This window comes from Diceros bicornis, chromosome 14 (assembly GCF_020826845.1).
Source record: "Diceros bicornis minor isolate mBicDic1 chromosome 14, mDicBic1.mat.cur, whole genome shotgun sequence".
Taxonomy (NCBI): domain Eukaryota; kingdom Metazoa; phylum Chordata; class Mammalia; order Perissodactyla; family Rhinocerotidae; genus Diceros; species Diceros bicornis.
The window spans coordinates 54,579,563-54,605,024 of NC_080753.1; the positions used below are offsets into that span (position 1 = coordinate 54,579,563).

Consider the following 25,462-nt stretch of genomic DNA (forward strand, 5'->3'; position numbering starts at 1 on the left):
TACCTTAATTAATGTCTACTGTCGCCTTATGTTTTCTATTCCCCAGTTCTTATCTATTTCTTAGAACATTTGATCATACTCCAAGTCCCTTTCCGATTGCACTATGATCTGTCATTCCTGGGGTCAGAATTCTCCACCAGTTGTGTCCGCTGGTTCTCCCTCATAGTACTTTGTTTCCTTGTGCGCTTTTTAGTTTTTATTGCAAGTTTATCTTCAGCAAGATTTCTTCCATGGAGTCTTAAATACTCTGGGTTGTAGAAACATCTCTATGGGTCAGTTTTCTAATTGCTTCTGCCTGAGACCTTAATGGTTTTATTGGTTTCAGACCACTGATTCTGGACCAGTTTTTCAGTTTTGTTTTTTTTTTTCACATGGCATAGGTATATTAGCAGGTAGCTTTTTCCTCACATGGTCCCAAGTCACTGGACAGGAGAGCCAGGCTTATTTCAGAGGCCTCGGACTCTATCCTAGAATTGGCATTAAAACCCCAGGCCTGTGGGCATAAATCTGGCTTTGATGTCTTTATGGACTTTTTTTTTTTTAAATAACCATTCACCACGCTAGCTTAGAGTTTCTTTTATATCTCTGGTACCTAGGAATCTGCCTTTTAAAATTTTGAGCCTGACTTCTATTAAAAACTTCATTTAGTTGTTGTTATATTATAAACAGTATTTCTGCATGTTTGGAACATGAGAAAGAATTTCCTGCATTAATTTCACTTCACTATATTGACTAGAAGTCTCCTAACAGTATCTCTAAAGGCGTGTTTCCCTCTGGTAGCTGGTGTGCCGACCTCTGTAAGTATTACTGGGTTTACTGGGAACCACTGGGCACGCTCGCCCCAAGTGACCACGAATGCAGAGGGAGAGCTCAGATTCATCTGAGGATACCAAGCAGCTTAAGTGGATAATGCCACACACACAAAAAATTGCCGACAAGGAAAAATGATCTCTTTAGAGAAAACAAACTAAATACTGAGTTTAGTGGGTAGGGGCAAACTAGTATTTGAGAATAAGTCTTTAGAAGAGCTAAAAGTGTCTGAACCATTTGTCCAGATTTTGGGCTTGCACTAGCTGAAGGACCTGCAAAATTGCTATATTTACAGAGCCTCAATTCCACTAAAAATGCACTCAGCCCACGGAACTTGTCGCACTTGTTCAAGCCGCTTCTTGTAGTAGATAGTATGCACAGCATCCCAGAGCTTAGCACTTAAGGAGTTCAAGTCTAAGAGGGTGCCAGACCAGATAAAGTCTAATATCCATCAACCCCAGATCTCTGTGATTCTGGAGATAACACCTGGCTTAACGACTTGGTCATGTCTGACATTTACTTTAAGTACACTTAAAAAATAAAGTCTGAAGCAAATACAGCAAATGCTCACAATTATTAAAAGATGATGGGCACAATGGTGTTCATCATACATATCTCTGTTTTTCTGTATGCTTCAAAATTTTCCCATTAAAAAGTTATAAAAAACGGTTTCTCCACCTTAACATGGCTGAAATTTTCACTTATAAGTCAAAACACTTTCAGTACAAGAACAATATTACAAACCAAATTACAAGGCCCACCAATAGTTATCTTTCAAAACGCTTTTGTTTCCTAAATAGACAGTCACAGCAGGTTATTTACTTTCTATGAAGTCAATGTATAATTGTAACTAGGCAAATTTGGGAACATAAGTTTTTAAAAAGCATATTTTCTCATAACTTGAGCTATTACTTATTAACCAACTTCTTAATTTAAAAGAAACAAAACAATTTGCATTTTAAATATGCAAAACGCATATTTTCATTTTGCATATGCATATTTTGCATATTTAAAATGCAAATATCCCCTAGCAATGCTATAAACTTTGTGTATTAATTTAATAAATAAATTTTTCAATAGATTTAATAAAAATTAGTCTAAATCCTCTGGAAAGCATAAGAGATTTTGTTTCTGGGTTTCCATAGCTACATATAGTCTAGCTTTCTGTGATATAAATGGGACTAAGTCCTGCAGAAATGTGAGCTCAATGCATATTTTCTGCTGACTGACCTTTAAAGCAGAATAGTGAAAATAAATCAACTAAAATTATTTTGAAAAGATACCATAAAATAAACTACCAGGACAAATGATGAAGCATTACCATCAGAAGCATCAATTTCTAGCACTACAGATCACTCCTTTGGTAGTATTGTGCATACCCATATTTATACAGCATGCCATGATATCACTCTTTCTTTCTGTTAATAACCAGACACATTCAATAAGAAATAGAGTTGAACTAGCTAGGACAGCAAAGTAAATCAGGGCAGGGCAAAATCTACAGCCTAATCTAAAAACAGGTCTAATGTTATTTAGCTACCTTTAAAAGGTATTATGGAATCTGGTTTACATATATTCACAAAAGGTAGACTTCTACAAGGAAGCTGACCATAAAAAAATAGAACTGTCATGCTGAGAATAGGGAAATACTGAATTTCTAATATTTTCACCAGTCTCCTTAGATAGGGTAGCTTCCTTCAAATAAATATGTATCACATAATTCCAATGAATTATCTGACAAAATAAAAAAATTAATGTAAACTCAGATATGCAACATACTGGAGAAATGAAAGAAATGAAAACTGCTAACACAGAGTGCTCACCTTCCGGGGTTGCTATGCTCTGTCCACCACTTAATAAAGATTTACCTAAAATTTTACATGATGTTGTTCTGAGTTATTTCACTAAGATTAATATTTAGGGATTTATAATATTTTTCTTTGCCAAGAAATCTCTGTAGTTTCATTTGGTTTTCCCTCCTTTCTTGCCTTTATTTTATCAATATAACTTTTAAAATATCCTGATTCTTTTTCTTCCTTCTGTTGAGAAATTCCCATTTCACATTATAACTTGATCTTTTATTTGGTAACATCTTCCGTACTTGGTAATCTTATATTAGTAATATTGGCCATCAAAGCCTTCACACAAGGGCAGGAAAATCATCCTGGAATCCACCCTCCATTTCCAGGAGGAGGTTCTACATCTCAATCACAGAACTTCATAGTTAGTGTTCCTTCTAACTCCTTGGGATTTCTTCAAACTTTTTAGAAATATTCAAGGCTATCTGAAGAACAGTTTCTTGCTTTTTGCTTTTTTCCTACCATTCTTGTTCCAGGTGCTACCGGCATTTAAGGAGAGCTAATTTGAAGCTATTTAGTTGCTACATATTATAACTCTCTTTAAATACCAATAAATAGCCAAAAAATGTAATAAATTTTGCTCAAGAATTAATCTTTAAAACAAAAACTGTTAAGACAACCAATATAATCAAAAAAAGCAAATGTTAAGTCAAAGGGATAAAAATAAAGTAGCTTCTGTAAAAAAATTATCGATTACTGTTTAGACATTGTTCTTTCAAACAGATAATTTTATGGTTACACTGCTTTGTTTTAGAGAGATTCTTACTTTTTAAAGGGTGGTATATGAAATTAAATCTCAAGTAACAAATTTTATATAATGATTCATGAACAAGGAGCCTAATGGAAAAAGCAAACATTTTTTAGTAGTGTATCCATTATATGTAACAGAGAATTTGTGGAGGGTAAGGTTACCTTAACTATAATAAAGGCTTACAGTTTAAATAAAAACATATAAAGAATAAAGAGAGTACTAAATATAATTTTAATGACTAGTTCTGAGTTCTCTTTATAAACATTAAATAATACAAAAGTTAGAAAATTTTTGAAGCTGAAATTCAACAGTATTTGGGTAACAAAAAAAGCATCATGGAAAAGAAAAAGAAATGGCTATGCATGCCTAAAAGTAGATAATAAAACATGAATGTAATCATTATAAGTTTACTGTAGTTATTATTTTAAATTTTTCTTCAGAATTTTAGCACTGAAGTTAATTTACTTGTGATCGTGAAAATTTCTTTTTGTTCTTCAGCCTCAATGTATTTCAAAAATACATTTTTGAAAACGTGTTAGTCATCATGTTATACAACTGTAATTTGGGGAGTAAAATAAAGGGCAGTTGCTCCTTTCAAAATGTTATATTTATTATACACATTCTAAAAGTGTATAATTAAAAACTTTTTCCCAAGAGGTCTAGAAACATATAAAGAAATAAGACCACAACATTGACAAGATGTAATTTATATTAGTCTACTTAAGCTACTGCATCCTTGGTCAAAGAATACGCAAAGTTGGGTCTTAGTTCTACTAACTCAATGCAGATAAAAAGGACCACGAAGCAATGTCATCTCATACCTTTAGTCTTAAAGGAGAAGTTACAGTAAGTGCAGTGGTAGGGGCGGACATCTGTATGGGTTCGTATGTGTTTCTTTAACATACTAGGTTTCTTACAACGTATTCCACATTCTTCACAAATGTACTTTCCTCTTCCCCTGCCTCGGACATATACATACTCTTCATTTGATTTATATCTAATTTAAAGAAAAAAAATGAATAGGGAGATTGGATACTATGTCTTTGAGAAAATATTGACGATTAAAATTCAACCTAAAAAAATAAAACCAGGCACAATTTTTATAGTCCATCAATATAAATTTTATGCACATATGAGTAACAGAATATTCTAGCTTTTCACATGAACACTTAATATTCTAATAGCTAATTCTAATCAAACAACCTTATTCAATACCAGGTTTAATTTAAAAATATCTCCTCTTTCTAAGTCACTGGTTTACAAGTTTTCCTTATTGTTAAATTCAATCACAACAACTCTAAGTATTGAAATATTTCTGAGCTTCACTGTCACTACAATTGGCTTTTACAATTTGTTTTTCTCATAACCAAATACACAAAGACATCAAATAGGCAATGAATTCATCTCTCTTAGAGCAGATTTTCCAAGTCATTCCTTATTGTAAATCAACGTGAAACCCAGGGTTTACTCTGAAAACTTGGTTCTTAGCTGCCTTGTAGGACCTACAGTGTTTCCTAAATAGTTATCTTCTTGATCAAAATGGAATTATTTAACATAATACTAACATATATTTTGCCATGAAGATTCTGTTAATAAGCTGAGAAACCTTGCAACATTTATATAAAATTGGCACTGATAAGTCTTCATTCACATGAAAGCAAATGTACATTTAAAAAGTAAGTTTAAATGTACATTTAAGAAGTAAAATTTGTACTTGCCCTCCATCAAATATTTTAATTCTTCTTGGTTCACTTTTGATTAAGGAATTTTCTTTATCTTGCTCATTGTTAATTTCAGAGGCATCTTTATTGCTGAATTCAACTACTGTGGACTTTTGATTACCTAATGCTCTCTGAAAGGAAAAAAAAAAGAGAAACTAATTTAATAAAACTGAAAACACAAACATGCTAATGTTTCACTTGGAAATTAAAACACGGCAGAGTACAGTGCATATAGTTAACTAAATGAAATGCATTTCAAAGAAGTAACAGGTTTAAAGGTCATTTGCTTTATCTCCTCCCTTATCTTTAATATATCTGCCTACACCATAGCAAACTGATAAATCTTTTGCCATTTTAAACTACCACCACAGTCCACTGATACCCCAAATAAAGGCTTTACAACCTCCCACCCTGGTATTCCATGAATTTAACAGGAACTTCTTTTAATAGACTAAATATTCTATTATATTTGACCAACCACTCAAACTACAGTTTATTTCTTAAAGAGTTTATTCTTTGGAGATGAAAAAGAGCTAGTCACCCCTTTTGATGTAACAATGCCTCATACTCCAGAGAAACATGACTAAACCTCCTTCAACTTTAATGCCCTGTAGTTAAAGCAGCAGCCTCATTTCTCAATACTTTATTCCCCTTTCTCTCATTATTTTAAACCATAATTATGGTTTCTCTCTATATCTTCTCAAAAGTTCCTGAATACTGATAACTATGAGATAGGTCAGCTCAGAAGCTGGGTTTTGGCCTGATAACAATTGAATCTCTAGAAAAAGGTAATGAACGTAGAAATGATAAACAATGTGTGCTTTTCCTACAGAAACATCATAGTAACACCACCTTGTGACTTTATACAAGATTTTAGACAACCACACCCTGCTCAATGAGTTTCCGCACTCCTCACCCATTCCACTTGCACATATCCTTGTGAGGCAGGCAGCACAGGGGGATTATGTACCTCCCAGAGAGGAAGGACTCTCAGGGTTAAGTCACTTTTCCAAGGTCAAGGGTTAATAGCAAACTCCAGTCCTCTGGCCGAATCCAACACAAGGCACAACTTTTCTGATGAAGGGCCTCTTTGTTACAAACCTCCCTTAAAAATTACATCACCAAGTAGACAGCTATTGTACTGAGATGACTTAATATTAGTAAGTGGTAAGAGGGTGTGCGCATCATGGACGGAGGGCCTATGTGGCCTCAGAGAGAATACCCTGGGAAGCCTCTGTCCTTACAAAGCCAGGAGCAAAGAGAAGCTGCTGGCCCAAGTTTCTCAAAAAGGTAGTGTGAAGAGGGAATGACACTGACCCTGAGAGGTAAGAGTGCAACCGTCTCCTTCTCTTTTCTTGGCAAACACATCAGGGTTCTCCACAAGTTGGAATATATACACACACCGTTCCTTGACTTGATCCCTGTAACAGTAATCCTATTTCTTACCTTCTTTTCAGTACCAAATTCCACTTATCTCTCACTCACTCTCTTACTATCAAATCTGGCTTCTATTCACCAAAGTTACCAGTGAGCTAAATGCCAAAATCCTTATCATTTCCTTAGTCTTTATATGCTTGACCGCTCTATGGCATTATATGTTGCTGACACCTCATTTCTCTTAGAAATCCTTTTACTTGGGCATGTATCTGTTCTTTTTCATTCTGAATTATAAATACATTAACATCTGGGTTGTGAGTTAACAGTCAACCCAGTAGAACCCAATCCTCCGTAGCCACTTGTCCATATGACTGAAGTCTCCAGTGACATTAGAACTGCTCAGTCCAGATACCACGTTACCCTCCATCTTTACTTGACCTCTCGGCTTGAACAATTCTAGAAATATCTTCTTCCTTGATCCGTGTGATACCACTTTCTCCTAGTTCTCCTTCTTCCTCTATGAACAATCTCTTTCAGTTTCCTATGTGGACTGTCTTCATCCATTCACCCTTTAGAGAGTAGTGATCCCCAGGATTCACTCTAGACTCTCATCCATCCTTTCCACTTTCCCTGAGGAATCCGATTAATTACACCTATGCACTGAAGAATCTCTACACCTTCCACCTGGAGCTCTCTCCTAGCTCCAAATCTAGATGCATTTCCAGAGGAATTCTACCAAGGCCCTGGTACTGAAGGAGAATAGGCACTTTTCATGGGCACTTTAGGAATATTCATGAAGCTCTGTTTAAATTCGCATGATCAAGTCTCATCTTCCAAGATTCTGATTTAGTAGATCTAGAATAAAGTCTATGCATTTAAAAACTAAATTCTACAAATCGTTTGGATGCACCTCCTTCAATGAGAAAGTATCATGGCCCTCCACCACCATGAGCACTGTTTGGTTTTTACCTACATTTCCAACTTCAAAGTATGTCAGTATTTCAAACCTACAAACACCTTCTAGCCATGATGGACTCCTTGGAGTTCTTTACATGAACTAAGTTCTTTCTCCCTTCCATGTCATCTGGCAGACTATTGAAATTTCTCATTCCTGTTTGCCTGAAAAACCTCTCTCTTTTTTTTTAAGGACTCAGATAAAACATCACCACTTTTGGAATATCTTCCCTGTATCTATACCTCCTCAACCTATAGGCAGTGTTAGAGACCTCCTTCTTTTAGAAGTTGTAGATACTTCTCTTACAATACTAGTACTGTGATATTTTCTTATTGATAAGTATGTATATGTTTATGAAGCTGTATTATGTGCTTGTGAACCTGGAAAGGTCAAGGACTGACTCCACAATTCTGAATGTCCCGAGTCCAACATGACCCCCTACCTATTTATTTATTCTTAGTTACCTAAATGATTTTTCCCATTTTATAAAGCCAACAACTCTGAGACTGATTCCACAAATGACCCCAAGTATAGTTTTATCACCTTACTCTTATAAATCTTGACCAAATCAACTTAATTATCAAGTGTATGAGTTATTTTGTGCATCCTCTCTCTAGTACTAAGATGATTTCTCCTAGCTACCCTGGAAGAGAGCTGGGATCAGCACAGAGAGGGGAGAGCGGTCAGGCCTGATGCATAAGACAAGTATGAATGGCTCTCTGCTTATATTTCAAAATGAAATGTAATAAGCATCAATTATTCACACCTCTGTTTCCCTGCATTAGCAGGGACAAAGCATAAACATAATCTCCTCTCCCTAACAACAACAAAACCTCAATACAAGAGAAAGATGAAGATAAAACCATGATTATCTGTACCATTAAGTAAAGATTTAAATATTCAGCTGAGGGAAAAAAAACTGCTCCTGGAAAGTTATCATTTCGAAAATGTTTCAAGACAGAATCACTGAAAGGACCCCAGGTAACCCTTATCAGCATAACTCCCAGGAAAATTTACCATCCTTTCTTTCAAATAACTACACCCTTAGAAAGCAACACTTGTCATTCAAAATTAAAATACAACTCACAATTAAAAAATCTAAAGCCATCAAGACATGTTAAAACTAGTTTGCACAAACTATTTTTGAAGACAAATGATATCTCAAGTACCTTGCTTAAGTTGCTTTTCCATTTGCTTGAATAGACCAATAAATCTGATCTGGAATGAGTAGTTATCGCTTGACAATATAGTGATTTTCCAGTCGTCTGTTTTGAATTAAGGAGAGAAAGAGCAACTTTTGTAGGCAAACCAAGTGGATTTGGATTATTGGTGCTTACTGTCCAATCAGTGTAGGCTGAAGTTTTCTGGTCATTCTGTAGCAAATGCAATGCCTTCTGTCTCAACAGATAACACCACGTAAAGCTGGTTGTGGTCTTCAGGCTGGGGAAGGACGGCTGCTGTGTGTCTCCAGCATCAAACACTGCAAGAGTGGTGGCTGTAGGCTGACTTTGTTCTCGGACGTTCACTTTGTCACCTTGATTTTTAACCCCTGGAGACTTCTTTTCTTGGTTGTTGTCTACATGTTCCAAAGGAGAAAAGTGAGTATTTTCTGAAGGGGCAGGTGAACTTTTAACTGTAAGAGTTAGGGACGCTGATGACTTGATGTTTTCAAATTCTTGCAATTCTTTTATAGGTTCTATAACCACAGACTTAGAGGGTCCAGAAGACAAGCTATTAGCTGGTAAAACATCTTTCAAATTAATAGCCTTGCTACTAATTTCAGGGTGAGAAAAAATATCCTGTCCCAGTATCACACCTTCGAGGGGCTCTGTGGTACAAACCTGCCTCACTAAAACAGGTTTCTTCTGTTTATGAACTTCATCAGCTCTTGGACTCAATGCTTCCACTGGTCTGATATCTGTTGCACAAACAGCTCCATTTTCATCTTTAGCCCGCTTCTGGTGCTTTTCCATGGCAATGTCTAAACTATTTGCTGGGGAAAGCATCCTTTTACTTGAAGCTGAAGATTCTTGTTGGGGGGAGAGTCTACCAACAGACATTTTCTGAGTTATGGGCAAGGACTCTGATAGAGAAGAATTTTGGCCCACCTCTGAAAACACATTTTCGCAAACAAGTTCTTCCTCTGGGTTTGGCAAAGCATTCTGGTGACCTTTTTGTGATTTTGGCACAGAGTTTTGTTCTTCTCTGACTGGCACCATACTACGATTAGCCTGGCAAATTGGCTGACTGGATAGATCTTGGGTCACTAGGATTTGTGGCAGAGGTGCGACTGTGGCAAAACAGTATGCTGGAACATTACTCTGCAGGTGCACAGGCAGTGTAAATGAAGTTGGCACCTTCGGCACCTGACCACCGACTGGACCGAGCTTCAGTGGTGGCGGAGGACATGAATTAGACATGGCATCTACCAATTTGGTTGGTAATGCTAATGAAGTCGCATGACAGTCAGCCCCAATGGGATCTGAAAGAACTTGCTTTGGCAAAGAATGTACAGGATTGGAAGAGCCAGACTGGGTTGAAGTGAAAACCTGACACTGAAGTTGGTACTTGGGAGCAAAGCAATCCTCACTTTTAGAAGATACACATGAACTGGGACTTGTATCTGGTTTGACACTCTGTGAAGACACTTGCAGAGACATCTGTGTGTTTTGGTGGCTAAGGGGTGCATGGATTTGATTTAACAAATTGATACCAAAAAGCTGTTGAACAGGAAAGATGTTACTAGAGTTGGAATTTGAAGTTTCTGTCTGCAGATGTTTAACTTGAGTCTGGGAGTGCAACGTATTTGTAGGAAACTCAGCTAAAACTGTATTAGTGAGCTGAGGCCCCTGGAATGGCACTGTGTTCACGCTGGGAAGAGCAACAGTTTGGAAAGATGATGGGTTCACAGCAGACAGATAACTCTCTGGAGCTAGGTTTAAAGATATCTGACGTATCAGCGGGCCTCTCCTTCTTTCTAAGAGAGGCACGTGCCCGGGGACCCCCATACCAGAAGGGGATGTTGGAGGCTGCAATTCAACAAGCGGTGTTGTCTGAGGTGAAGTTATGCTTCCACAGTCAAACGATTTACTTCTGAAATCAGAGACCTCCATCGAGGTCTGCATGCAGTTAATCTGTTCTGATGCAGCACGCCTCATTTCCCGGTGAGTTCCAGGAACATTAAGTGTATTAGAGCCAGCTGGAATCATGAGAAACTCTGCTTTATTTAGAAAATCGATTTTGGGGGAAGCCTCAGTTTTAGAAATGTCCTCTACGTCTAACGAAGCTGAGAAACTTGATGTCTGAGATAAACTACTCTCCCGACTTAGACTCCTGGAGAGAGTGGAATCAAAACTTGATTCAGTTGAGGAATGCTCTATCTCAGCAAGACGGAGCCTCTTCTTTTTGGGTGGCAGTTTCTCTGTCGGCAATTTTGACAAGGTTTCACTACGCTGAGGCCAACTGAACTTCTCTGATTTTTCCTGATCGTGGCCTTGTGCTTCGAGGTCCCGATCTGGCTCTTCTGTGACCAGAATTTCTGGGACTTGGATGTTGTGCTGCCGAACAAGTCTTGAGGGCTGTCCTAACACATGTCGTTCACTTGAAATCTTGCTTGACCCATCCTGAAGTTCTCCTCTAAGAGCATCTGACAGTGCGGGCTGGTGAGGATGAGAAGTGCTCCGAGAAGGGGGACCTTCCTCTTGGGAAATTCCTATTACTTTCAGAGACCCAGACTTCACTGTTCTACTCAGCTCCTGGAGAGAAACTGGGGAACCTCCTTCAAAAGACTCAAGCTTGTCAAATGAACTGGGTCTGCTCAGGGAGTTTGTGTGCTGGATGACTGAGATGCCAGTTCCATGTCTCTTCAACTCTATCTTGTCCTGGCCAGCTGAGCTTATCTGTTGTTCCACAATAGTAGACAGCTTTGGATCCACGCTCTGGTCGGAGCCTCTGGCAACAAGCTGAATTTGGGAATTTTGCAACTGGATATTTCTACGCTGCTGGTCACTTGTTATGGCAACATGATGTTTAGATAAACTGGAAGCAGAGCCCAGAGTATTCTGAAAGTGAAGGCCTTCGGAGCTTTTTGGAGATGCTCCACTATCATTCTGCTGAAGTTCATCATCATCTCCAACACTCTTCATTTTCCTCCTTTTTCTTATCTGGGGTGTCTGTTCCCAGACCCCCACGGAACCAGCAACTCTGTAGTGCAGAATCTGAGGTTGAGTACTGCTAGGCAGGGGGCTGTGTTCAGGTTCTCTCATAGTCACCTTTGTTTTTGGTCCGTGTAACTCGGAACAGTAAAATTTCTTATGGTTTTCGAAATTTTCCAGTTTTCTATACCTGTTTCTACAGGTTTCACACTCAAACATTGTCCCTCGCCCTTGATGAGACTTCTTTTTTTCTAAATGTGAGCCTGGTGCCAATGGCTTGTTCCTTGCTGACACAGTTTCACTACTGGCATTGCATCCCTGATAGCTCTCATCCAAGGACTGTCCAGTACCGAGAACATGATTCTCATTTGCTGAAGAGTCTTCTACTGCTGCTTGTCTGACAAGGGTACGCGGATGTCCACTTTGGGGCACTGAAGTGTTAGGTCCTGACACAAAGACATCGTCATAGAAAGCGCCCATTTTGTCATCGAATGACTGACTTCCTCTCAGTGGGTGTGGGGGAGGTATTATGTTCGCAGGTACTGCTGAATAACCTGTGGTGGGCATAGAATTACTTCTTGTAATAGGCAAACAGTCAAGGGAAGGTACAGACAGAAGAAACACTTGCTTTGATTTCTCAGTAGGGGTGAAAGGGGACTTTGGTATATCAGAGCTGGAACTTGTTCTCCGTCCCATTGGTTTTAAATCAAACTGGAAAGAATCTTTAAATATGTATGATTTGGGGGAATCAATACTTCCTCGTCGTGAAAGAGAGGTTCTCCGTGGCTTTACACTATCCAGTTGCTTATCATCTACCAAGGCTTCATTGTCTGAGATAAGCTTTGATATCCGTTCTTCAAGTGTTTTGGTTGCCAAAGGCGGGCGCATCTGACCTGGTAGGAGCAATGCTTTTTCACCTGTTGGCAAAGTAGCAGGCGCTGGTGTACTGATACGAGGTGCAGAGGGCCCATTATTCTTACTTGAGTCTTGTTCCGTAGTGGGTAACGTTCTAGCAAAGGGAGTTGGTGGACTCACTGTTTGATCAGCACTTTCAGAACGTGAAAAGTATCCAGAGTCTGTACTTCCTAAACTTCGAGGACTCAGAAGTTTTCCTTGTTGCTCTTGGGAGTGATCGGTGGCCTGCTGCCTTTGTAGTTGGGCATGCACTGTTCCTGCATGAGATTCTTGTTTTCCTTCTGGCTGACTCATGTCCCCTTTCTGATGGGACTTCTCATCAGTCTCTAGGAAGGACGTCCAGGCTGAAAGTGACAGTACATTGGTTGCCTGAATCTCCTTCTGTTTCTGTGCACTAGAAGGTTCAGGCTTGGAATCTGTAACCTTCGGGCTGTCAACCCTCAAAGGGGACATGCTTATGGGATGGACCACAACTTTTGGCAACTCTGTCACAGCTTGTGATTCTGAAGATTTGTCCTGCAGTGACAAGTCACCGACAACATGATCTGGATTACTTGGAATGGAACTAGATTTTGGTAAAACTTCAGAATTGGATATCATTTTCATTATTTGCACAGGCTGCAGGTCCACGGAGCCCGGGTCATTCTGTCTTTCGTCAGCACCACCCTCCTCATCACTCTCCCCACTGTCTTCTACATCTGAATGGATACTAAGTGCTTTGGGGGACTCGTGTGACAAAAACAAACCACCAGCATCTGGTTGCAAGACGAGACCCAGTTTGATAGTGTGTGCATGGGATTTTTTGTGCTTGTACAGATTACTTTTAGTCTTAAATGAGAATCCGCAGGTCACACAGGGATAGGGTCGCTCTCCGGTGTGGGAGCGGATATGCTTTAGAAGCACGCTAGGCTTTGCACAAGCTCTATTGCAATACTCACAAATATATTTTCCTTGTTTTTTTGGCTTCTGATCTTTCAGAAGAAGATTGCACATTTGTTCTACGCTATGATTAACAACAGAGACGACGGGAGTTGAATTATAAACTGGCCTGGGGGGTGACTGTGTAGAGTGGGCTGGACTTATTGACATGGGTGAAGCAGAATCCATTTGCTGGTTTTGAGGAGTAACCTGAGTTCTACTGGAAGGTGAAGTCAGACCTGCTGATGACGTCACTGCTATATTATAAACTTGTTCAAGTCTGGCGTTCTCTTGATTGTGCAGGTTCGTCAGTGATCTTGTGAAACCCGAACACGCTGGAAGCTGCTGGTTATGTTGGTTAGATTTAGAAACAAAGTGTTCGTGTTGAGTATATGAATGAGAAATTGACTGAACGACTGCTTGCTCATTCTTCTCAGCATCAGACACGTGCACTGTGTGTGAGGTACAAGGAGAAGACTTTGATTCGGCAACAAACTCTGGTGAAGTCTGATTTGGGGCATCCATTGAGCTGTTTTTTAACTGAGAAGGGGGTCGTACAGTTTTATTTGGTCTCAGTTTTTCTATCTTCACTGCACAAGACGAGCCCTTTTGTGACAAGGTGCTCAGTTCTGGCTCCATTGCTTTCAGTAAGACATCAAATGCGGTGCTTGTGTACAAGGAGGAAGCAGGACTACAGTTAGAGGAGATACATTCACTATGGTCCGTCCTGGTTTGACTTGACAAAGAACTAGAGTCACATTTTCCATCTAGCGAATTGAACTTGGCAGGGTCAGAGCCTTCCGATCTCCACCTGCGCAGTTCAGATGGGTGCTGCGGAAACAAGGGCTTCTTTGGGGAGACAGATTCTTCGGATTTAGAGGCCTCGGGAATTATCCCAAGTGTCTCTCCATTTTGTTTGGTAAACTGCTTCCCATTTTTTACAGGACTATGATTCTGTTTCTTGTGAGACTCCGAAGCACTCTGAAGAACAGCGAAAGACGACTCTTCTGTGTTTTGTTTATGTTTTGCCTGAAGAGGATTTCTCAGTGGGGATTTTGGTATTTTTTTCAGGTGATTCTCAGCTACAATCTTTTTTCGTTTCACACCTTTAAGTGCTTCTGAAGTTCCTTTAATACCAGCCTCTAAGATTTCTGTTAAAAAAATAAAAATAAAAAAATTGGTAAAATGGTACACACACCAAAATGCTACAGACACTATTATGAGGGTGTTATGACAACTGAAGAAGGTAGGTTAAAGAACTCCTACTTTGGATAAAACTGCCTTCTAACATTCTGGCAATCTTAAGAATGCTGCCAATCAAAATCTATTGAAACAATCATGCAAAGACCTTAGTTCACATTTCGAGAATGCTGTGTCCTCTCTTGACTCCTCTCTCACCAAGATCCTGGAACCAGATCTGTCAAAACTAAATTTTCCTCCCCCTTCACCCTCAGAGCTGAGAACTCCGTCTGCATAATAGTCTGAGACAGCTGGCCCACAAAGAAGAAAAACCAACCTTTTAATGCAGGGGTGGGGGGAGGGGGGAGTATGTATTTGACTGTCTTATCACATTTAGTATCTTTTAAAGCAAACTTCTCAGCAAGTTTCTAAATAATAGTATTGCTCTAAAATATGCAATACTAATATTCTTATGGGAAAAAAGGGCTACTATATAATAATTTTTAGAGCAAACATATCTCATCCTATCTCAAGATGATCATGAGATATTCATTGGCAGAACCTTGAAGTATTGCTATATTAGCAATTATATCAACGAACAGAAAAATATGAAAGTAAAATAATCCCTGATTTGTGGTTCTTCACCAACAAAATTCAGAAAGTCATAATGTTGTAATGGCCCTCAGTTAAAAAAAAAAGTCACCAATTTAACTGAACAAAATATTCAATGGTGATGTTTCTTTGTCATAAATGATAGGTAGGTAGATAGAGATTATTGCAGGAGAGAAGAGATGGAACCACCTCCATTTCTGGCGGTTGGAAATAAATTAGTATTTATTTATTTATTTACATTTGCTGAGGAAGATTCGCCCTAAGCTAACATCTGTGCTGATCTTCCTCTATTTTGTATGTGGGTCATTGTCAGTGCATGGCTGACAAGTGGTGTAAGTTTGAGCCCAGGATCCAAACCCGAAAACTCGGGCTGCTGAAGTGAAGGGCGCGAACTTAACCACTACACCATGGGGCTGGCCCCTGGAAATAAATTAGCATTTAAATGGCATCAACAACTCACAATCTCTGTCAACTATTATATTTTTGAGCAATAATTACTTGCCATAATTTAGTTTGTTTCCATTTGTTGGATCCTTGGGCACACAAAAATTATTCAAGCTTATATTACTTATTTACAGAAAAGTGAAACACTACTCTGATTCCTCATTATTTTCAAAGAGCTGTTGCAACGTACATATTTGAAATTCATATTAGACCAAAATGTCTACACCATAATAACCATTTTGCATTTATTGAAGATAAAAATTTACATAAAACAAAAAATATTCTAAGCCATCTTGTGACATCAGCTTATGTGCTGTCATATATTAGTTTGATGAAAAAAACACACACTAATCCAACTAAAGACACATTTACCCCCCATAATCAGAAAGGCAAAAAAGAAAAACAAAAAGGAAGGGATCTCATAACTAAAATATTTGAGCTAAAGAATATCAGGAAAAAAGTATCAGTATTGTTGATACCTTTACAAAATAAGGTTGAGCAAATCTTTTATTCTTCAATCCACTCATTTATAAAATGCTGTTTTCCCTCCTCAAGATGAATGTAACAAAGTCATTATGTATTTTATGCCTCTAACTAATTCTATTATGCCTCTAATTAATTCTATCTAGCAAACGGGCAAAATGAAACATGATAATCCTCAGCTAGGGTGAGCAGTTTCCCACTCACTTCCAGAAAGCTTGGAGGGGGTTGTAATAAAAGTAAAAGGCACTAGGCTGTTAAAATAAATATAAAAACAGAAGAGAAACCACTTGGAGGAGCAGGAGTTCCCAACGGCGGTGACTATCAGAGTGGAAACACCAGAGATTTAAAAAGAATCTGTCCATGCCAGGCCCCAACAGGACCTCTGCAACCAGAGCCCTAGTTGGAGTAAATGTTTATTTGTTATGTTTTACATACTTTTTAGAATAGCTTTTATTTTTAGATAAACTTATTTGTAAAAAAACTAAACAATGTCTTACACTCCAAAGAAAAATGCAAAAATTCAACTCACTGGCAGAACACCCAGAAATACCACAGTAAGTTTTAAAAGGATCATTCTATGTACATTCTATTTGTTCCTTTACACAAAAAGAATAAAACGTAACTTTGTACTTAAATGAAAATGAAGCTGAAGTGAAAATAAAGGAATTACTAAATTTAAGATCCATATTTCTTTTATAGAGATACTATTTCCTAAAAACTTCTCTGGAGTTAAGAACTTGAAGAAACATATTATAAATAGATTTTTTTGAATTTTTTGAACTACATGTTTCAATTTTAGATGAAGACTGATTCATCTCTTTTTTGTCAAAGTTTACAACATTTAGATTCTATTTACATAACTGTTTACTCTTAGTTGTCTACTTGAATTTTAACACTTACCTGGTGCTACTACACCAATTCTTTCCTCCGAAACTTTGTACACTCTGCCTTCCGGCAGTGACACTCATGAGGAAGCCGGGCGGCAGCCTGACTCGACAGTTTCCCCTCCTTGGGTGACTGGCCTCTTCTGCCTGTATGTCTGCAAAATTCTTTATTTTTTAAGTGTAATGATATAACTAGGCGTCAGCTCAGAGCTGATCAATGTACAACTTTTAATTTTTTCCTAGAACACAATGACCTTCTTTTTAAGGAGATTAATTTAGTTTATTTCAGAAAACTTATATCTTAAAATATATTTTCTGGTCAATTTTTTCTTTGGGGTGGGCTTCTTTATGGACATCAATTATCTTTATGTTACACCACCCTTATGATAATTTATATTGCTTTCATCTTTTTGTTTTTTTCTTTTGCTTTCTCTAGAATTATCTAAAGCTTTTCTCTTATGTCAATAATTCAATTTTCAGGCCATTAAGTTCCTTACTGTTTCAAATTTATTTATTAGTTTTGGACTGAAGTTGCTTTGTTCTCATTTTGTTCCCTTAGTTCCATATTTCCCATTTCATCTCATTTTATTGTCTCATACTAGGTTTGAGCTCTTGCTTTAATAAATTTAAAAAAATCTCTGTTTCTGGGGTAATATTTTTTTTAAGGCTGAGTTTTTGGTCTGTCTTTTCATATTCTCTCTGCTGTTCTATTGCCTACGGTCATGGGAAATGGCAAAGGGGTGGCAATTAACTGAGAATCTGTTCCTAACAGTCTTTTTCTGAGTTGTGTTCATTCCTCTAAGATTTTGTTGGATCTCCTTTAACACAGTTCACTCTCCTTATTCAATAGATACAGCCCATTCCATCACAGGCGGTTGGATGGGGATGACCCTGGATGTTGGATCCATCTCTAAATTCAAGGACTTTGTTGTTGTTGTTAGGAGGTGGGAGGATGGTTGAGGGTATGAAACAGAGATGTAAAAACAGGGAGGGTACCAGGCACATATGAGATGAACACTGCACTATCATTCCAGAGGTAGAACCAAAGCAAGGTACATGGCTCACTACGGACTGTCACTCTCCCTCCCTTGTTTCTCAAGACGTGGGGTTGGAGTGCACCAAGTGGGTGGCTAAGCCATCTAGGAATTACAGAGAGAAGCCTCCTCTTGGGAACCAATCCCCTGGAGTATGAGGTGGCAGACCCCTGGGTCTTCAGAGAATGATACACCTGGGGTAGTTTTATAACTCATCTTAATCTTGATTAATTTAAAATCTGTCTATTAGAGAGTAACTGGAGTTACTTTCTCCTGCCCCCTCATCTCAGGAAAGAGCACAATCACCACACACTGTGACTCTATCTACAACATCTAGAAGAGTGACCACAGGCCATGGAGTTAAGAGGATGTACAGACCAGAATGCCTCAAAGCAGAAATACAACTGGGGTGGAGGGTAGGAGAGGAGCAGCTGTTTACCATCAGCTCTCATGTTTTTCAATAATTTTAAACGCAATTTCTTGTTACGGTAGACTAAAATGAAAATAAATTAGAAGAAGCAGAGAGAAAGACAGATCATGCAACACGTGGTATAAGACAGCTTAAGGAGGGTGCCTATTTAACATGCTCATTCCCCCAGCCACCAGTGCACAAACCCACCCTCTGCTTCGTATACGGACACTGCTTTATACTTACCACCTTATGATCCCAGAGCTGCTGGTTTTTTACCAATGCTAGGGTTGGACACGCTTGGTGCACATAACCCTCTCTGTGTGAAAGATGAAACACAACCCTCTTTCCTTATGCAGCGAGAACATGCGGTCAGATTGGAAAGGGGGTGAGAAAGCTTCAAAAAAGAAGTCAAGAAACTGCTAAAAATTATATTCTTGTCAGCATTCTACTGGAAATGGCTGACAATCAGGCAGAAACTCTGAGGCACTGACAGGTCAGAAATCCAAATAGAAATTCATTTGACTGATACAAATCACACTGAGGAGAGGGACCAAAATTGACCATGCTGCCACTGTCAGAATCTCTGACTTGTTGGGCTTCATAAAAAACCCAGAGTTCTCCATCAAGTAGGCAGTTGATGACAGCTTGGAAAGATCACAGAGGCCGTTTGAGTGGAGAAAGGCGAAGAGTTAGAGAAATGAGCTGAAGTTCCTAGTTCTCTGCACCTCAGGCACTAGCATTGCATTCTCTAAGGCACAAGCCTAATCCTTATTAGGCTCTTCTATTTTCTAGGGAAGAGCACCAAGGAGTTCAGAAGAGCACCGCCAGCTGGTTTCCAGGATTACTTCTACTTCTGGAGAATAACAGATTAAAAATGAGCAACTTTCCTGGCTCAAGAGAGTATCTGAGTTGCCAGTTAAGTGTAACAAAGAATATTCTCAAGGTTGGTAGTGGGTATGGTAAACTACAACCTAAGAGTATGTTTAAAATCCTGCCTTGATTGAAGGTGAATCTCTTTCAGATTTACTCAGACATATCAGTGTAAAAAACTTTAGATCTCTCTTGGGTCTTGGGGACACAAGGACAACTTGTTTTCTAACAATTGAGAGCATGTTGGGTCAGAGTCAAGAGATCAGAGGCAGGGAGACCACTGAGAAGGCCTCTCAGTAGTTCATGCAAGAGTTAAAATGCAACCTTGAAATCAGGTAGTGACAGTGGGCCTCTTGGGTGGTTCAAAGCAAGAAAGCCTGAGAAAGGGTTGCCAAAGACCCTGCTGAGGGTTCCTGACTTTATCTGGAAGGACTGAGCTAGTTTGGGAAGGGAAAAAAGTCAGCTTACTTTCTACTCCACCAGATCCCAAACTCAATATACATGTGCAGAATTATAAATTGTAGCTGCAAATCCAGGACTAGAAATTTTCAATAGGGAAATGGTTAGGCTAATTATGGCATAGCCACTTAACACAACATTATACATCCACTTAAAATAATTATGAAGATTATGTAGCAATATGAAAATTATGATATATTAAACACACATGCATATTCTTTTCTTTCCCTAGAGAGAAGTCTGGCCTAGAGACACAGACCTGGGAGTACACAGTGAGAGCTGTTTTTGTAAAAGTACATAAAAGATAACCCAGAGAGAATATACAATGGAGAGAGAAGTCTGCCATCAGAAGCTTGGGTGATTCCTATATTTAAGGGTGAGCTAGAAATGAAAAGAACAAGGGATAATAAGCAAGACAAGACAAGTGTCCAGGAAGTCAGGGTTTAGAGACTCTTAAGAAGGGAGATGGGGCCAACAGTGTTAAATATGACATTCAGATAAATAGGACTAAACATGAGAGTGCTGGGTTTGGCGGTCACTGGGACCAGGAGGACATCATTATCTCAGAGAGCAGTTGTCAGTCGGGTCCTGGGGTGAAAGTCGTATCACAAAAGGGTAAGGAGGGAGGGAGGGCATGGCGAAGCACAAGGGCCAGCAAATACAGACCACTTTCCGAGAATCTGGCTGTGAAGGAAAACAGAAAGGCAGGATGTCAGTATCAGGGGCAGAGGAGGCTAGGGGAAGGTTTAAGATAACGGGGGTTGAGTGTGCTTATAAACAGGAAGTAAAGGTCAGCAGAGAGAAAGAGATTGAAAATGCAAGGCAGATAAATAAACACACAATAAAGAACTATACTAGAGGTATAATCAAGGAAGCTACCACGTAGATGTGGGAACAACTCATTTCACTTAGCAAGCAATAGGAAACCACATTTGATTCATCTCTAAGTTCTTCCCATTCCTCATGGAACGCAATTCAAACATCTAACTTAGCCAAAAGACGCGTGGTCACCTGGCTCTGCCTACCTTTCCAACCTCCCTCCATACGACCCTCCCCTTACTCACTGAGCTCCAGCCACACTGGTGAACTTCCGATCCTCCACCAGGCCCATCTCCTTCCTGCCCTAGGACTTTGTACTTGCCATCTCTTGAAAAGCCCTCCCTACTCTCAACTCTTTAAGTGACTGGATCCTTTTCAACCTTTAAATCCTAACAACAATGTTATCTCTGGCCTCTCCTGTCCACCCAACTAAAGCAGATGCCTCCTAGTGCCCACCCTCCCTGCTCATTTCCTTCATAATTATGACCACAATCTAAAATGCCCTATTTATCCACTTACATGTTTTTGTCTACCTTATGATTAGGATATAGGATCTATAAGACCTTGTCTTTATTATTCACCTCTATATAGCCAGCCTTTAATAGGCACTGAAGAAATATTTGCTAATGAAAGAATTCTCCAAGTAAGAGAAAATAAGCTATGAATTTAATATCAGGCAACCTTGATATAATTCATCACATCAGGAAGAATAAATTAGAAATTCACATAACCATTTTGAATAGGGGTGAATGATATTTAATAAAATTCAACATCCATTCCCTATTTTAAAAAATAAAAATACGTGAGTCTGCGTCAGGATGTAGAAACTTGAATACAGTGTTGCTCCCACATTAACAATAAGAAAAAGCCAGAAATATCACAAAAATCAGAACTTCTCTTGAGTCTATCAAAAGCCAAGGTCACACGGCAATCAAACAGCCTGAACTCCAGAGAGGTACCCTGGACTGGCTCACGTGGGGCCGAGCGGGGAGGAAGATGTGGAGGAAGACATGGCAGCCATGCAAATGAGCGAGAAAATATCACCTGACATTGTAACAAACTGTTGGAGGCCGAATGTGCACTGGATTAGCACAGCCTCAGACACGGGGGAGTTCACACTCACTCCCGGGCTCTTTTCTGTGGGCCTCCACGAGGGGCCCTCACAGGGGGCAGGCGGGAGACCAGAGAAAGCAGCCCTCCACGGGCAGGCATGCAGGAGGGGGCCGGCTGCCACTGCAGCACAGGCACAAGGCCACAGGTCCTGCCTAAACACTTCTCCCATATGGCGCAAAGCCTTATGCTTTAAGCTGCTGGGAAAAGAGCGGCAGACATGTCACCCACAGGGTACCCACAGGACACAGGTAAAACCCACTGTGGCTTGGGGAAAGGTAGAAAAGGAAACCTTCTATCCCGGCAGGTAGGAAACTGTCCTGGGACCAAACTTTCATACCAATAAAATGAGAGGTCTGCTACCACGGGAGAGGGGCAGGAAACACTGGAACTGCCTAAGACTGAGGCTGGATCAGTTAACGGAGCAATCCTCACTTACCCCCACTACCAGCCCCGCCCTGAGAAAGAAGCAACAGCAGTCACCGCTGGGAAAGGGGCAAGGAGGTGGAAAGACTCCCGTCCGCACCGATGGACAGGCAGTTGAAGGCTGAGCATGGAGCCCTAACACTGAGAAAACTCCTCCAGATCCTCAGCCCCACTGTAAGCACAAGGAAATGGCAGGCCATCGCTAGAAGAATTAGAGGCCAGTGTGGTACACTGAAGACAAACACAGCAACAACGAAATCCAGACCCAGCCCAAATGCTCAACAGATGGACTCCCCGCCCGATGACCTGACAAAAGAACAGTGCCCATTTCCAGCCATTAAAAACTACGGACCTCAGTATCTACTGTCACACAGAGAATATCCAAAATTCAATAAAAATATAAGACAGATGTGCACACACACATTAAAAAGCAACCCACTGTCAAGACACAAAGAGATCAAAAGAACAAGACTCCAAGACGATCCAGATGTTAGAATTCTCGGACAGGGCATTTAAAATAACTATTATTAATATGTTAAAAGTCCCAGAGGAAAAGGTTGACAACACGCATTCACAAAAGGGAATTTAAGCAGAGAGAGAGAGGGTCAAATGAAAATGATAGAAATAAAAGACAAAGCAACAGAGATAAAGAAAGCCTTTAATAGGCTCATTAAGACTTGACAAAACTAAGGAATCAGTGAACTAACAGATAGGCCAATAAATATTAACCAAGCACAAACACAAGAAGAAAAATAGCATAAAGAAATAACAGTGCATCCAAGAGCCAAACAGCCACACGACACAGGTCTAATGTATTACTGAAATCACAGAAGAAGAAAGAACAGAGTAGTAGAAATAGGTGAAGAAATAATGGCCGAGAGTTTTCCAAAAATAAACAAAGCATAAATCCAAAATGCTTTGAGAACCCTCAAATGGATGAATAAAAATAAGAAAGAATAAGAATAAAGAAGGGAAGAAAAAAATAAGAAATGAAAGTAAAAAGAGAAAGAAAAAGAGAAAAAACACCACATAGACACATCATATTCAAACTGCTGAAAACCAAAGAGAAAATCCTGAAGGCACTCGAAGGATAGAAAATACATTATATACAAAGAATCAAGAATAAAAACTCAAGTTGACTTCTTAACAGAAACTAGGGAGTGACATTTTTACTCTCCTGAAAGAAAAAACAAACTGCTAATCCAGAATTCTACATGGAAAAATAATAGCTTGCAAAACTGAAGGCAAAGCAAAGACTTTACCAGAAAAACAAAGCCAAGAGAATTCATTGCCAGTAGACCTGTACTGAAATGTCAGAACTTTAATTTGGATCTACAAATATAAATGAAGAGCTCTGAAAACGGAAATAATAAAAGGAAATTTTAAAAAGAATTTTAAAAATTTCATCACTTTAAAATACAATGCAGCATAAAGCTGTACTGTCCCATATGATAGTGGGTATAACGGCCCTGACAAATGTCCACACCCTAATCCCCAGAACTTGCGAATACATTACACCTTAGGTGGGGAAGGGGACTCTGTAGATGTGATGAGATTATGGACATTAAAATGGGGAGACTATCCTGGATTATCACAGGACAGCTTCAAATTTAATTAATCGACAGAAAAGGCAAGAGAGATTCGAGGTGTAAGAGACTTGACCTGCCGTTGCTGGCTTTGAAGATGGAGGAGGGAAGCCACCATCCAAGGAATGCAGGTGGATGCTAAAAGCTAGGAATGGCCTTCAATTGACAGCCAGCGAGAACAGGAGGAACTCAGGCCTACAGCTACAGAAATTTAATTCTGCCAATAACCTGAATGAGCAAGGAAAGAGATTCTCCCCTAGAGCTTCCAAAAAGAAACACAGCCCTACTGACACCTTGATTATAGCTCAGTGAGACCATGTCAGGCTTCTGACCTACCAACTTATAAGATAATAAACGTTTTTTAAACTGCTAAATTTATAGTAATTTGTTACACAGCAATAGAAAACAAATACAGGCAGCCACTGGGCACATGTGACCATTTAAATTTTGAAACAAAGTCTGTGGCTCAAAAAAGTTACAAGAACATACAAAGTATGTTCTCTGACAACAATGAAATTAAACAAGAAATAAACAGCAGAAAGATATCTGGAAAATCCCCAAATATTTGGAAATTAAACAACATATTTCTAAATAGCCTAGGGTCAAAGAGGAAGTCACAGGGAAATTAGAAAAATCAAAACAAAACCTTAGTGAACCAGGCAAATATGATAAAGAATATCCACCAGGCCCGTTATATGCAACACAAAATCCAACACTAGAGAAATCTCCTCTGAAGTCTGGGACGACAAAAGGATTGTTGCAATAATCACCATGATTTTTAGTCACTTCTCTAGATGAGCTAGCTAATACAGTAAAAGAACAAAAAGAAATGAAAAACAAATGATGGTAAGGAAAAAAATAGCATTATTTGCTGATAATATAATGGTCTCCCAGAGACCCCAAGAGAAATAATTGAAAATCTACTTTATCTAATAAGAGTTGAGTAACGTGGCTGCCTACCAAAAACATACAAATATCAATCTTTTCACTAATACCAAAAAGAGTTAGTTAGAAAATATAACGTAAAAATACTCTATTTATAACAGTAACAAAAATATAAAAATGCCTAGAGATAAATTTAACACAAAATATTCAAAACATACAGAAAATTAAAACAATTTCAGACATGATTTAAAAAAGGCTTGCAAAATGAAGAAACACACTTGCTCCTGGGAGAGAATCAGTATTCTGAAGATATCAGTTCAGCAATTTTCAAATTTCTAAATTTTATACAATTTCAAACAACAAAAAATGTTTGTTTTTTTTTTAAATGTGAGATGACTCTAATCTTCATTTGGTAGAATAAACATTCTAAATTAGACAATAAAATTCTTAAAAAGAATTATGTAAAGACAACTACACGGAGAGATAGTAAATGATCAAACTGTTTTTTCTCAAAATCAGACTGATGATTAAACTGAAAACCTATAGAAAGACTCCGTCATATACATGTACTTAAAATATAAGAAAAATGGGCATATTTCAAAATCTTGAGGAAAAGGATGACATAGTTTTTAAATATGCAATGCAGCTTTCACATAAGGGACGAAAAAGTAAAGTAGATCTTAAGCAAACATCACATTCCAAAATAAGTTCAATGATTCAATGTAAGTAACAAAAACCACAGAAAGAACTAGAAAAATATAGAGGAATACTCAGCTAATCTTCAGAGTGAAAACATGTT

At 38.9% G+C, this 25,462-nt stretch overlaps 1 protein-coding gene across 5 annotated transcripts in view; it reads right to left on the reverse strand.

Annotated features, from left to right (window-relative positions):
- Positions 1–25,462, reverse strand: part of HIVEP1 (HIVEP zinc finger 1) — a 141,446-nt gene that overhangs the window by 24,546 nt on the left and 91,438 nt on the right. For all 5 annotated transcript variants that reach the window (XM_058555256.1, XM_058555257.1, XM_058555258.1 and 2 more), the window contains 3 exons: positions 8,643–14,611; positions 5,139–5,272; positions 4,242–4,417 (listed from right to left, as the gene is read on the reverse strand). In XM_058555256.1, coding sequence (XP_058411239.1) covers positions 4,242–4,417; positions 5,139–5,272; positions 8,643–14,611 — 6,279 coding nt within the window. The remainder of the gene's footprint in view (positions 1–4,241; positions 4,418–5,138; positions 5,273–8,642; positions 14,612–25,462) is intronic.